The sequence below is a fragment of the Anolis sagrei genome, chromosome 5, assembly GCF_037176765.1.
Source record: "Anolis sagrei isolate rAnoSag1 chromosome 5, rAnoSag1.mat, whole genome shotgun sequence".
Taxonomy (NCBI): Eukaryota; Metazoa; Chordata; class Lepidosauria; order Squamata; family Dactyloidae; genus Anolis; species Anolis sagrei.
Genome location: NC_090025.1, coordinates 80,708,892 through 80,724,555, shown reverse-complemented (window position 1 = coordinate 80,724,555; position 15,664 = coordinate 80,708,892). Strand labels below are relative to the sequence as shown.

Here is a 15,664-nt window from a genome sequence, read left to right as displayed (position 1 = left end):
ATTTCTACCCTGCCCTTCTCAACCCCCAAGCGGGGACTCAAGAACGGCTCACACTGGCAACAATTCGATGCCGCAATATCACAGTAAACAACAATATAAAACCATAAATACACAAAACATTGAAACAATAACATTAGTTATACAATCAAATAGCCGTTTACATTATTATAACAATCATATGGTCCAGTTCAATGTTCAAATATTATGCTAGAATATCCAAGAACAGCATGTCTTCGCTAAATAAGCAAGGCTAGTTATTGATATGACATCTGCTTCCATTTCAAGAAAATCAAAAGATAAAGCAAGATCTTATAGAACTGCATAATGTTTGCCTTTCTAATCTGATCTAAATATCAATTCCAAACAGGTAAGAATTTTTTTCTGCATTAGAGAGATTAAAAACATATTAGCTGAAGACTACCTGAATATTTCCCTGTATTAGATTTGTTCAACGCCACTGTTTGATTACAAGCAACTTCATAAAGGATAGGCACTCTCTATGGATACACTGCCATATAATCTTGATCAGTGGTTCTCAACCTGTGGGTCCTCAGATGTTTTGGCCTTCAATTCCCAGAAATCCTAACAGCTGGTAAACTGGCCGGGATTTCTGGGACTTGTAGGACAAAACAGCTGGGGAACCACAGGTTGAAAATCACTGATCTAGATTATCAAACCAGATAATCCACATTATTTTATTTGAACCAGATTATATGGATCTATACTGCCATATAATCCAGTTCAAAGGAGATAATCTGGATTTTATATGGCAGTGTAGAAGAGGCTTTAGTATTCTGAAAAACAGCTTAGCTTTCCATTAAACTTTATTCATTTTTTTTGTCGTGGCAGGAGCGACTTGAGAAACTGTAAGTCGTTTTTAGTGTGAGAGAATTGGCTGTCTGCAAGGACGTTGCCCAGGGAATGCCCAGATATTTTGATGTTTTATCAGCTTTGTGGAGACTTCTCTCGTGTCCCCGCATGAGGAGCTGGAGCTGATAGAGAGAGCTCATCCATGCTCTCCCCGGATTCGAACCTGCGACCTGTCGGTCTTCGGTCCTGCTGGCACAAGAGTTTAACCCATTGCACCACCGGGGAATATTTTTATTTATATTATTTATTTCTATGCAATGTAAATATTTATTTTTATATTATTTTACATATTTATATTATTCATTTATATGCAATATATAATATATCTCCTTTATTTCTGGGTAATAGTAGTCAACAAGATCTCAGTACTCCAAATGGTCTTCAGAACAAGAAAATACCTTCACAGCCATGAACAGTGACTTCAGCAAAGGGATTATCACAACGATTGCACTGTCGGCCAATCACTCCGGCTTTACAGGGACACTGTCCTGTTTCATTGTCACAGGTGCGATTTTTGGAACCAGAAGGTAAACAGTCACACGGATAGCATGTGTCACTGTTTTGCGGTCTGTAATGATTTGCCTGGAAAAAAGAAGACATATTCATTTATGTTTGCATATCAGGAATGTAAGCAGTGGACACAAACTTTTGCTTATAAAGAGTCTTAGGGGAACAAACACTGTGGTCATGGGAAAGATGGCTTCAAACTGCATACTAATTTATTTTTCTGCCTTAGTTTTCCATTACATGTGAATTACTCATCAAACAGTTTGGGGGGGAAAATGAGGGCTATGAAGTTATCTGTACACTTTAGAATCAAAAATTTCTTTTCTGGATGGGAAAAACATGTTTAACATTCTAAGAGGAAATCACACTTCTTTATGCCACCACATTCTTCAGACATAACATTAAAATCATAGAATCATAAGAATTGGGGGAGACCTCATGGGCCATCCAGTCCAACCCCCTGCCGAGAAGCAGGAACACTGCATTCAAAGCATCCCTGACAGATGGCCATCCATCCTCTGTTTAAAAGCTTCCAAAGAAGGAGCCTCCACCACACTCCGGAGCAGAGAGTTCCACTGCTGAACAGCTCTCACAGTCAGGAAGTTCTTCCTCATGTTCAGATGGAATCTCCTTTCTTGTAATTTGAAGCCACTGTTCTGCGTCTTAGTCTCCAGGGCAGAAGAAAACAAGCTTGCTCCCTCCTCCCTATGACTTCCTCTCACATATTTCTACATGGCTATCATGTCTCCTCTCAGCCTTCTCTTCTTCAGGCTAAACATGCCCAGCCCTTGAAGCCACTCCTCATAGGGCTTGTTCTCCAGACCCCTGATCATTTTAGTCGCCCTCCTCTGGACACATTCCAGCTTGACAATATCTTTCTTCAATTGTGGAGCCCAGAATTGGACACAGTATTCCAGGTGTGGTCTGACTAAGGCAGAATAGAGGGGTAGCGTGACTTCCCTGGATTTAGACACTATAGTCCTATTGATGCAGGCCAAAATCCCACTGGCTTTTTTTGCCGCCGCATCACATTGTTGGCTCATGTTTAACTTGTTGTCCACGAAGACTCCAAGATCTGTGTCTGTGTATGCAACATACACGTGTGACTGAGGCCCCTTCTACATTGCCCCTATATCTCAGGATCTGACCCCAGATTATTTTCTTATCCCTGATTATCTGGGAGTGGAGACTCATATAATCAAGTTTAAAGCAGATATTTTGGGATCAGATCCTAAGATATAGGGCAGTGTAGAAGCTTCCTAAGCCAAAAGTGGTCATCATATATATTCTTTATCCATTACATGGGGAGGCCTCTGTGTCCACTGTCAACCAGAAGTTAACAATTGGCTCTTCCAGACAGGCCCTACTGTATAACCCAGGATCTGATCCCAGGTTTTCTGCTTTAAACTGGATTATATGAGGCCCTGCTGCCAGATAATCTGGGATAAACAGAAAACCTGGGATTGGATCCTGGGATATAGGGCCTGTGTGGAAGGGCCCAATGTGTGCAATTTGTATAAACCACCTCAAATGGAAGTGAAATACTAGTCAAAGTTTGCCTAGCAAACACCATATTCACCTAGCAAACTTTTTTTCTTGAAGGACATCTATGAAAACCAAGCTCATGCAATATGATTTATGAAGATATGGAGAAGCTGCATTGTGTATGATACATTATGGCTTTAAATATTTCAAAGCCTATCACAAAAAACATGAAGCAAGTTTGTTTTCTGTTCCTTCTGGTTCTATGATTAGAAGTAGCATTGCCTACTTATTTCTGAATTAGAATAAATGTTATACTCGTCTAGCCCAAATATAGGAAAGACAAAACGGTTGGGGCCCAGTTTTTTATGTTGTAAAGACTTTGCAGATTTTACGTTATGTTTCCACATTTCCAATGTCAAGAGAACAGACTGTACAAGGTACAAGATCAATAATTTTCATTATTTAGGAACTCTCAGCCAGTTCACTCTCCCTGCATATATCTAGCTTGGGCAAAGTGGAGAGAGATTGAATTTTCTCAATTGATATTCCTGGGATACAACCAAAATACTTTCCTCACCTTTTTCCACATAAGAAAGGAGAACGATCCACCCCTTACATGAAACTAGGGACTGGAAATAACAGCATAGACCTCCTTGATTAGACGGGGGTTGGTTGGGGACCTCAGTAAAAATAAAGGAGCCTTCTTTTCATCCCAAAGGGGAAAGTTTGGGTAGGGAAAACCTGGAGCCACCAACAGGACAGACTCTAACCTTTTGTGATCTGATGGTTTGCTTATCCTGCTCTAACCTGAACAAGAATTTCATTTACAAAATGATTGTATGACTTCTTACCATACACCGACACTCTCCATTAGTCTTATTGCAATCAGGATCAAATCCCTTACTGATTTCACAGTTGCAAGGCCCACAAATGGGATTTCCCCACCAGCCTCTGGGACACGGCAAATCAATTCTACAAAAAGAAAAATGGAAAAAGGAAAAAACAGTTTTGGAATTATTGGAAAAGAAAATGCATTCTTCTTTTGCACAGAAATTAATAAGCTACAGCTTGTCTTGTTGTGCTTCCTTTTAGTAAAAAAACTGAAGAAAAATACTGAACAAGCCAACTAGGAGAAATCACATGTATTTATTTGATATAGATTAAAAAGACATTCTGATTGGCATAACCTCAGTAAGACAAAATTATTCAATAATCTCCAGTAAAGATGATGGTTATGCTTGAAGTTGGGGGATGTTACAGTTACATTTCTTTTGCATGCGTTTGCACATAAAATAGAAGTTTAAAAAAAGGAAGCTGTTGCTTTAATGCAACCTTCTTTTTACAACACTATTAATAGCAGAAGGGGAGGTGGGATGGGAACCGAAAAGGGTAAAATAAGAATAGTATCATTCGCTTACTTGCTTTCACAATATTGCCCATAATAGCTTTGCCCACATTCACAGGTGTATCCATGAGAAGAGCTTGGCTTATGGACACAAGCAGAGACATGTTGACATGGATTCAGGCTACACACATCAACACAGTCTGTCCCAAAGAACCCTGAGGAGACAAAGTTATAGACATCTAGCAACCACTGTATAATTTATGAGTCTCAGAAGATCATCTATTTTGAACTTTAAAAGTTATAACATTTCTTGAGCTGTCAGTAAATTTTCCTCCTACCACAAGACTGTGTTGAAAGGATACAAAGAGGCACTACTCTTCTATATTTAGCAACCCATATGGATACCACTTAAATAACTGTGTTTGTGGGGTTTTTTGGCCTATGATGTTAATGAAAATGTATTTATTTTCTTCTGCATGATGACAAAAAGCCTTAAAATTAAAGTATTAATTCAAAAACTGTAGTCTCATGCAGTACCTGAGAGTAAAATATAATACTAAACATATTAATTAAGCATACGTAGAACTATCAAGTAAGCACTCTATGAAGCACAATAAATGACTTGTACTTTTGATGTAACACATTATACAATTTGCTATATTTTTTCTGTATAGGAAAAACATGTTCAATGTTTACATGTTCTGATCTTTACATCAGAAGTATATTTCAAAAATCCAGTTAAAAAAATGAATGACACAAAGTCCATGTTAAATTATTCTGCCCAAAATTTAGACTTAAAGCACAAAGAATACTTTCAAAGTTATGCAAACTAAAATCTATAAAAGTATATTATTGTTTTATTGTTTTATTCTGTTGTGGTTTTATATTGTTTTTAATGTTTTAATTTGTATTTTGATACTATGTGTACTGATTTGTTGTAAACCGCCTTGAGTCGCCGAATAGGCTGAGAAGGGCAGTGTACAAATACAGTAAACAAATAAATAAATAGTGTTCAAATATCAATGTTTTAAAAACGAACAATAATTTTGAAGATAAATTAGTTTTTTGTATGAATTGTAAGCCGCTCTTCCTTCTACAAAAGTTAACATTTTAAAAATATATTTATATGATACCATTTAAAAAATCAGAATAACAGAATTTTAGAATCCAGAAAAAGGTATTATGAGGATTACTTTAAGCCATTTTTACCTGGATCACAAATGCACGAATAACTGTCCCAGTCATCACTACAGTAGCTGTGCAGGGGACAAGGATTAGAATCACAGGGATTGTCCACTTCACAGCCTTCTGTCACATGAATCTTGGTGGCCTGCTCTGTATTCAATGTAGCTACATTTGTAGGTGTCTCTCCCATTCTCAATCCCTGCAAAGACAGGGCAGAAACAATGGTAACATCAACACAGTATTTCAAAGCTTGTTTAAAAAGGTATTGTAAACATTACACATAGTAGTAAAATATCTTATCACAATTAAAGATTTTACAGGTTTTCAGAATGATACTGATACACTGCAACTCACTGACCTAAATCCTAATACAGGTGAAACACTGAACTATGCCTAAAGGAAAATGGAAACACCTCTTTGCAACCATGCTGGGAGGCAGCGGAAAGGTGGGTTCTGATATCTCATCATTCAGACATCCTGCCAAATCATAATATATATGTGACAAGATAAAATCTAACTGATGCTAAATCAGTTGAGGGGCCCTAATAAAGCAGACACCATACTTCATAAGACCTAGATTAAAAAAACAAGAAATTAAAACAGTAAAACAACCAAATTAGATGTTAGTTTAATTTCAGTTTAAATTAAAAACTGCAAACACAGTTATGTACTACTACATCACTATAAAGCAGTTTAATCTTGGAGGACACAGGAATGCTCCCATGAGAAACATATTTTCTTATTTTCAGTTTTTACCTGGAGACAGCCGTAGAAACCCTGCTGAACAGAGACATGATCTCCAGAGACGCCTCCCACAACAATGCTTTTCATTTTTAGTCCAGGCAACTGATTTCCAATCTGTACAGTGCTCTGAAAGGAAGAAAAGTTGTTAAAAGCAGTTGTTTCTTCGCCTATGAATTCTCAGTTACAATATTTTACTGATAAACTGGGGGGGGGGGGGGGGGAAACGTAATCAAGAATAAGCCTAAAGTGATAGTAGAAACTAATCATGCTGTGCTTCTGATAAGAAAGTATTTCCAAAAGGTAGAATGTCTTTTATTCTCTGTTCATTCCAACTGGCATCCACAGACAGATTCAAGCAGACTATTTTCTTTCTTCACAAGTATTTAATTATTCAGCTACATAAACGGAAATCAAGTTGATCTGCATTTAGTTTTGAATTCAAGGTATAATACCCTATATACTTCTGTATAAATTTATACAGCCCAAAAATCCTAGATCAACTTCTCCGCCAGTTAATCCAACTACTGTACCTTAACTCTTATCAAAAGAAGAATAGGAGGAGGAGGAGGAGGAGGAGGAGGAGGAGGAGGAGGAGGAGGAGGAGGAGGAGGAGGAAACATTCTTTCCTCTGAGTAGAATGGTAAGAGGCAATACCTTACTCCACACCATGAGAATCTAAAAGAAAAACCAACCTCCTCTACTCTCCACTGTGATGTCACTTTTGTCCTTTTTGAATGCCTGGGCAGGCAAAATGGTGGTGTCAGCAGGGGTAGATGTCCCCCCGAGGCAGCATGCACATTCATTGTTTCGTAGAATTACTCTTGACTTATCCATGGGTCATATAAAATGCATAATTTTGGACACCAAAACTGCCCTTGATTTACACATGAGGTTGACTTATACATGAGTATAAAGTATGTGAGTTCTAGAAAAGTTATGAAAACTTGCCTTATAGAACAATGGTGAACAACACTACCATGTACTTTTGGAGAAAAGGGATCCATCCCACAGTAGAAGGAAAACAGAAATAACTGATCTGGCACCGTTCATTAGTCATGCTTTATGGCAATGAGACTGATTCTAGGAGTTGGCCTCGGTGACTTTTGTGGTCTCTTCTGACTCTATTATTATATGGCCCAATTTTGTAGATCTGAAAGTTATCATTAGTATTATGATCTCCTCACCTGATACATCCCATAGTCCAGGGTCACAACAGCCAGGTACTTGATGTCTTTGCCATCTTTTGCGCTCTTCAACTCAATTAGTAAGTGATGCCACTCGCCATCACTGACTCGGGACTGGGCCATTGTTAAATTGGCTATTTGGTTCAGTCCATCATAGACTTCAAACACCACATGTTTATTGAGTATCTGTTAAAAACAAAAACAACTGTTTCTCGTTAATGTAAAGCCTCTTTAAATACACTGCCACATACAAATAGTTATGTCTATATTTCTCTGTCACATCTGCATCCAACTGGAATGTGAAGAGAGTGAAATTTCCAGCTTCCTAGCTTATTCTTAAATAAATGTTGAAAAATATTTATCTAAAATATACACTGAAAACTACATTCTGATTCCCACTTGTATTCCATCTATTATTCCAGAAGCATTTATGGCAAAATTGTTGTTTCAACTACTAATATACACAGAGTTTTTCCTATCCTGGAAAATTTATATACCCAATCAGGAAAAATAGTGTGAGAGAATATCCTTCCATGAAATGAAATTACTCTCCACACATTTTTCCTAGGTCAAGTGTGGTAGTTCCCAAACTTGTGGCCCTAGATGTTGTCAACTTAAAACTCCCTGAATCATGGGTCAGGTTGGCTGGGGCTTCTAAGATTTAACAACCATATTCCTAAATTTGTCCCAGAAGCCATTTGCCTCAGAATTATGAAAACTGAGTAGGGGTAAATGAAAAAATGTGCTAACAGACTCTTCTTCCCACAATAAAGAGAGATTTTAACTTATCATTCCTATCAAGGCACATGGAAGTAAGTGTGGCTAAATCCATGCTTTTGACTACACCCTCCAAGCTGAAAGAAGAAACCTTTTGATATGCTGAACCATGCAATACTAACTCTGGTAGGATTTTTTTTTTTGTTAGAAACCCTATCAGCAATGTACAGGGAATGACAAAATTAGGTAAAATTACATTATATTATACTTTTTAAATAAGCTTAATGTGCAATGCTTATCCTGAAATGTGCTGCTTGGAAGAGACTAGGAATGGAAAGAAGGGCTGCTCTCCTGCTAGAGAGGAGCTCTAGCTGCATGTTGGTATGTGTGGAATAGCTAGCAAAAAAGTTCTTAAAACATCTATAGAAAGCAGCTAATGATAAATTCGACATTGTAGTGCTCCAAGGCAGGGAAAGTTTGGGAGGAGTTTTCTTTCTCAATACAAGAGATGCCTGGAATCAGAAGTGATTTTTTTGTGTCAAGAGCAACTTGAGAAACTGTAAGTTGCTTCTGGCCATCTGTAAGGACGTTGCCCAGGGGACGCCCAGATGTTTGATGTTTTATCATCCTTGTGGGAGGCTTCTCTCATGTCCCTGCATGTGGAGCTGGAGCTGAAAGTGGATTCCCGCTCTCCCCGGATTCGAACCACTGAAGTGTCGGTCAGCAGTCCTGCTGGCACAAGGATTTAACCCACTGTGCCACCGGGGGCTCCAATCAGAAATGATTAAGCCCCCATCTATACTGACCAATTAATGCAGTTTCAAACTGGCATTGAAAAAGTGGTTCTTCTGTACATATTATTACATAGGAAATCCTAGAAACAGTTTGAGAGCTGGACTGTGATTACATAAACCAAAGAACATTGCTTCGCATGCTTTTTTGCATGCTTTTGTGGTCATTTGTCATCTACCTGTAATCTAGCTGATGCAGGTTGAAGCTAACTGCAAACTGCATTCTCAAATGTGGTCTGCGGGACTACACAAAAACCTGAGTCAAAATCAATTATGATTCTTATTTAACAGACAGAGGATTTAGCACAATTAACCCCTGCAGTACCCACTACAGAATGTTAAAAAAATTAGAAGTTTACTACCCATTGTTAAACTAATGGGAATCTGAAACCGTTGCTGATGTACCGCAAATCACCCTGAGATCTACCAGTAGATTTCAAACTATTATCTGTTTGACCTTGGTATAACACCTATTTAGTCTGGAGATAAACAGAGGAACAGGATTTTAGAAATAAGATCCAGACTGGCTAGTTTGTACACAGCTGTAAAAAACCCAACTCAAAAGCAAGTGCCACTGAGTTAGTGACAAACGTGTGAGGTATCTCGCAACAATTTGAGTAACTGACCTCTGTTACATATATTTTGGCTACAAACCTAGTTTAAATTCTCTGCAGTATTTATGTAAAGTTTTTTTGTCTTGTAACCCAACTTCATTTCCTCATACAGTAAAATTTCAGGAGTTAAGGTTGGATTCCTAAACACAATAGAGAGTAAATGCCATCATACTCAACCTCTGAGTAAGCGCACACACAGGACTATGCTGGAAAATAATCTTCATGATTACTGAATTTATTTATTAAAATACTTATATCCCATCCTATATCATGAGTTCTCTGAGCAGTGTACAAATGAAATCAAATAATAATTAGGTAAAAACACAAAAAATAGATCAAATAATTTAACAAGTTAACAAGATTAGAACAATTTGAAATCAATACCAAAAAAAATCAGGAATTTTTTAATAAAAGCACACGGTGTTGGCTCTAAATAGGCCTCCAAGGGAAGTGTATCTCACAACTGGGGTACCAGAGCCTTGAATTCCCTGAGCCATGTCCTCCATATTGTATCTTTTGATGGAACAAAGAGGAGCCCATCCAGCGGAGTTCAATCATCAGGTAGATATATATATATAGTGAAAGAAACTCTCTCAAATATCAAGGTCTCAAGCCAAGTAGGGCTTTAAGTATCACTAGCAGCAGTCAGAAGCATATTAGCAACAACTACAGTTCCTTTAAGACCAATAACATGATATGTCTATGGTATTATAGTAAAAAATCTGGCTGCTGTATCTTCCATTACCTGTAGCTTCTAAATCAACTCCAAAGGCAAACCAAGCAGAGTCCATAAGAGTGTGAAATTAGCAATATGCATTATCCATGCTCAACCTAGGAAAGCTGTAGCTGGTGGACTAGTTGAAACTGACCCAAATTTTCCAAGCCACTTGGGTTTCCAGTGACAAGGATGAAACCAAAACTACTTTCACTCCATGCATCCATTCCTTCAAGGAGGGTTCAACTGATGCACAGGTTGTTCACTAAGTTCCCAGGCCCAAGAACCACCAATCTCCACAGCCTCTGTCTTACCAGGATAAACATTTTAGTTAAGTGATTCTCATCTAGTCCACTACAGTGTTGATATACCGGTCCACCACCTTCACAGCCCCAAATAACTCTGCTGACAAGAAGTACCGTATGTATATCTGAGTGTAACCATAGTATTGTTGAAGGCTTTCATGGCTGGAATCACTGGGTTGTTGTAGGTTTTTCGGGCTATATGGCCATGTTCTAGATGCATTCTCTGCTGACGTTTCACCTCTGAGGATGCTTGCCATAGATGCAGGGGAAAATGCCTCTAGAACATGGCCATATAGCCCAAAAAAACCTACAACAACCCTGTAACCATAGTACTGTCAGCCAGAAATTGCCCGAAGAGTCTTATATTCCACTGCTGTAAGAACAGCTGTTGCAACAATGCGCCATGTGATCCTGGGATTCGCAGTGAATGGGTGGTTATTTAGAATGATCAACTCTGGTGCCTTGTTAAACTACAAGCCCCATGATTCCATAGGATGGGGTCAAAGTAGCTCAAGTGGAATAATAGCACTATAATTGAGTAGAGTGAATGGGCCCATGATCTCTCTCTGGACTCAACTGCAACAAATATCCTGGCTGGCAAATTAAGGATGTAATACTAGATGCAAATACATACATATATTTAGTCCTAACTGGTCTCCCATTGCATTTTGCTCTCAGATCTCAAATGTGACAAGCAGAGACATTTCAATTTAGTTTCAAAGTTTGTTATATATTGATATTCAATGGTTATTAATGAAATAACTTACCTGAATGCTGATTTTCGATGACAGCCCTGCATTAGCTTGCATTAACATGCCATTAACCTTCCGTGTTCTAAACATGAGACCAATGTACCATGGTACAGAAATAGTGATATCAAGATCACTCCAGATGATGATGCTCTCACCAGTAAAACGATAAGGAAAAGTCATGACTGCAGTAAAGGACAGAAGGGAAAACCAAATAAACAAAAAATAAATAAAAGAAAAGCTTTAAAATGTTGGGGTGGGATAAGAAAGAGAGAGAAAAAGTATGTTTTCCCCATGGAATTCTCAGTTAGTGACAAAAAACTGAATACGACAGATAGAAATTTTGAAAAACAGAATAGCACTCCTAGATATGGTAACCTAGGGATAGGCTTAAAACGTTTGAAAAAATCTGCTTGGAAGAATGCACATATTCCTTAGAATTTTAAGAACAGGTTCAATAAGTACACAATTAAGATTCTGACAAATTTCTAAAGCCACAAAATAGCACATTCATTCTTCTACGCTACAGAGTTAAATACAATGATTCCACTTCAATTGTCATTCTGTGGAACCTTAGGATTTGTTGTTTAGGGAAGATTTTAATATTTTCAGCCAGAAAACTCTATAGTGCCCCACCAAATGAAAATTCTCAGGATTTGTTAGGATGCTGCCATGGGAAACAAAGTAGGATCAAAATGCTGTCATTTTGTGATGACCTACTGCTGAACACATTTTTCTGTGCAAACCTGATTTTCACGCAAAACTACAAATGCCATAATTTTATAGGATGGAACCATGACTGTTCAAGTCAAATCATGTAATATTGTAATATTGATAATATTGTAGTGTGAAATGGTTCCTACTCATTACAGAAACCTAGGCCTCCAGGTTCAAAGCTGAGTTCAAGAGGATACTCGAATGGTGAACCTCTATCATCAGGACAGTGTAACCTCATCCAGGACAGGCTGCATCCCTATTCTCTTATTTGCCTTATGACTGACAATAAATTGGACCTTCATCTAAATTGAGCTGCAATTTGTTTGCTTTCATAAAAACCGGGGTTTTTTTCTCCATGTCAGAAGCAACTTGAGAACCTGCAAGTCTCTTCTGTTGTGAGAGAATTGGCCATCTGCAAGGACGCTGCCCAGGAGATGCCCAGATATTTGATGTTTTACCATCCTTGTGGAAGGCTTCTCTCATGTCCCTGCACAAGAAGCTGAAACTGACAGAGGGAGCTCAACCCACTCTCCCTGGACATCAATGATAGTTACTAGTTTAAAAGTGAACAAGTTTGTTTCAATTCAATGAAAAGAAGACATGGTTTGGATGCTATCAGCATCCCAAACCATCAGAAAAGTCTAATTTCAGTTTCATGCAGATATTCAATAACACTGGAGATATGACAGACTCCACAGACTAATGGGTGAGAAGATGACCAGGTATTGTCTGGGCTTTCCTTCCAGGAAGGAATGGAGAGACTGCAATGCAGTGCCTCAAAGTCCAAATCTAGCGATGTGGCCCAAAAGATAACATGGTCAACTGAACACGTCTATCTGGTTTACCCCTTCCCTGTCCTCTTCTCAACAAATAATTGTCCACTAAGGAAACCAAAGACATTTTCTTCCCATAACCAGGTCTGAAATCATCAAAGGATGAGAACAACCAGCTTCACCAAGGAATCGCTACATGTTTATAGCACCTAGCAGAATCTAATACATATATAGGTCCTTCAAACTTCAGTCCAGGAAAGGGAAACTGAATGGGAGTGGAGGTCAATTTTCACCCCAGGTCCATGCTATGGGCTGTCCAAGTTTTTTTGTTTAATTTGCTTTGATGCATTATGGTGATGATTAAGAGGCTATTTTGCCCATTTTAGGGGAGACGAGATTAGGGCATGTTCCGGGGCTGCAATGTAAGGGTTTGTTGCTGTACACTGGTCATGGTCTACACTTTTTTCACCTTACTCTAGTCCCTAGGCTTCTATAAGTTTAAAATACATGTAGTTAAGTCCACTAGATGCTTGGTAAACTCCAATTTCATGTTCCCAGAAAGGCTGCTAAAGAAGATGTGTTTTAAGAAGCTTGCAGGTTAAAACACATGGCTAGAGTGTTAAATTTTTGAAAAGCCCCTTGGGTATGTGTAGTTCTGTAAATCACTTGACTTTCTTCTGTTCCCACTACTTTGACTTCGGGTTGACCTCTGTCATTACTGCTCAGAGTTTCTCTTACTAACATTACACACTTTCCTTTATGCATAGGGTGCCACACAGATATGTTACGGGAAATAAGTAATAAGTGATTTTAGGTCTCCTGAAAATAAAATGTCAGGAATAATAAAATGTGGTTGTTAGAATGATTTTTTTGGCAGGAAAGGCAGTTACGCTACACTTGAATACAGAATTGTTAGTCTGTTTCAACTGAATTTATGGGAACAGACTGCAGAAGGGGACTAATAACCTGCTACTAAACTTGAGTAAAATGGGTTCTGACTCAAATCATGATTAGATATTAACAAGTTGTTAAAAGACATTTTTGAGCTCATTAGTCTTTCAAGAAGGAACCTGATGTTTAATTATTTTGGAAATAATGATAATAAAGTTCTAAACCATTTGTTCCTAAGTGGAAAAGGAAAGCATGAAAAAGAGTTAGTCATCCAATGGCTGTAGATTGTTTTCATTATTCCAGCATGAATGACAGCAATTTGCATCCTACACATTTCAACAGAACACACCACACTTAAAACTTAGAATTTATTACAGGAGTTTTCAATCTGTGTTTCAAAAATACCTGGGGGTCTTAATGATTATGAATATTTGGGCAGATTCCTTTATATATTAAAATATCTATGCTATAGCAGAGAATTGAGAAACAGGCTGGCCATGAGTTCAGCTATTTTGACAGTAACCCAAGGCTCCATCACAGAGGCGGTACATATACTTTGCATAATATAGTATATGCACTTTGCATAATATTTATTATCATCATCAAAATAGTTTATTGAATGGGCCCAAGGCCATGGCAAAAAGGATCACATGCACACAATAGTACCCTCTGAGCAACAGGCACCAAAGATGCTAAAGAGAAACCATAATCATGCTCCCACAAAGAGCAAAAACAATGCAAAAACAATGCAATGCAAGTTAATAATAATTAAAGTACATTTTCAAAGAGGGTCGTTATCCCTTAAGTGTCTCCTTGGCAGAATATTTATTATAACTTTCCAGTTATAGTGGCAATCAGGCCCGTAACCAGGATTTTGATTGGGGGGGAGAGGGGCTGAGTTTGATTCGGGGGGGGGGTGAGTTTGATTCGGGGTGGGGGCTGAGGATCTACCCTAGCAAGCCTTTTGTATCATTATTCCAAAACCCCCATGCATATGGAATACATTGAGCATGGTGATCAGATCATGATATGAATAAACGTAACAGTTTAAATAATATACCAGTAAGGCCTTCTCATTGACCACCCTGAGAATTTAGGGGGGGGGGGGTGAAGCCCCTCAAGCCCCCCCCCTCCCGTCCCCGGCTACATGCCTGGTACCTATCTTTATGGAGCAAAAACACAATCACCCACAGTCACAAGAGAGAGGTATCAAGGAGAATCCCAATACATTAAAAAAGACAAAATTTGCTAAGAAGTAAAGACTAATGATGCAATATGGACACTGAAAAGTGATTGGTTAAGGTGTGGGGAAAACAATAAATGGAAGGGAAAGTGAAGCAATCTCCTAAAGAGCACATTACAACATTTTGTAATAGATTCCATTCCATGAAGCTTTCAAACTATATCCGCCCAAGTAAGGTTCTAAAGAATGATTTTTAAAGCATTTATTGTAAATTCTACACCATTTAGTACATTTTGATTATTTATATGTGCACACAATTATAAACGAAGTCAAAGAAAGCTATTATTTCAATGAAAGCTTACACATTCCAGTAAAATTTGCATTAGTGGTTACGAGTACAGAACAAGAAGTTGAAAGCTAAATATGTCACAAAAAGTTCATCCAGATTCGAATGGCATGATAGTGTGCCTAAATTACAACACTCTATCATCAACAACCTCTCAATTAAGCCAGTATTATATCCCTGAATCTTAAACCACTGCTTCTACTGAAATAAATGGTATCTGATCAACTGATACTGAGATACTCCCACTGGACTTGAAAACAAATGGCCAAGTTTGGAACAAATTATCCAGGTAAAAGAACACAAAAACACTTGCCATGGCATACTGGCTATGATCTCTATATACTGTGGACTATTATTATTTATTTTATTTCATGCATTTCTACCCCACTCTTCTCCCCCCAAAGGGGGACTCAGGGCGGCCTCACATAAGCATCATTCTTGATGAAACCATTCCTAAGGGTCTGCTTCACAGGGTTTTAAAAAAAAGGCACCAAGTGAGACGCAAAATGAAGATGTGTTATACAAAGTACTTGCTGCTCCAAA

At 38.2% G+C, this 15,664-nt stretch overlaps 1 protein-coding gene across 4 annotated transcripts in view; it reads right to left on the bottom strand.

Moving 5' to 3' along the window:
- CELSR1 (cadherin EGF LAG seven-pass G-type receptor 1) overlaps positions 1-15,664 on the bottom strand; it is a 192,884-nt gene that overhangs the window by 44,953 nt on the left and 132,267 nt on the right. For all 4 annotated transcript variants that reach the window (XM_060778417.2, XM_060778420.2, XM_060778421.2 and 1 more), the window contains exons 9-15: positions 11,230-11,396; positions 7,321-7,506; positions 6,149-6,262; positions 5,417-5,591; positions 4,281-4,422; positions 3,714-3,834; positions 1,269-1,452 (exon numbers count right to left, since the gene is read on the bottom strand). In XM_060778417.2, coding sequence (XP_060634400.2) covers positions 1,269-1,452; positions 3,714-3,834; positions 4,281-4,422; positions 5,417-5,591; positions 6,149-6,262; positions 7,321-7,506; positions 11,230-11,396 — 1,089 coding nt within the window. The remainder of the gene's footprint in view (positions 1-1,268; positions 1,453-3,713; positions 3,835-4,280; positions 4,423-5,416; positions 5,592-6,148; positions 6,263-7,320; positions 7,507-11,229; positions 11,397-15,664) is intronic.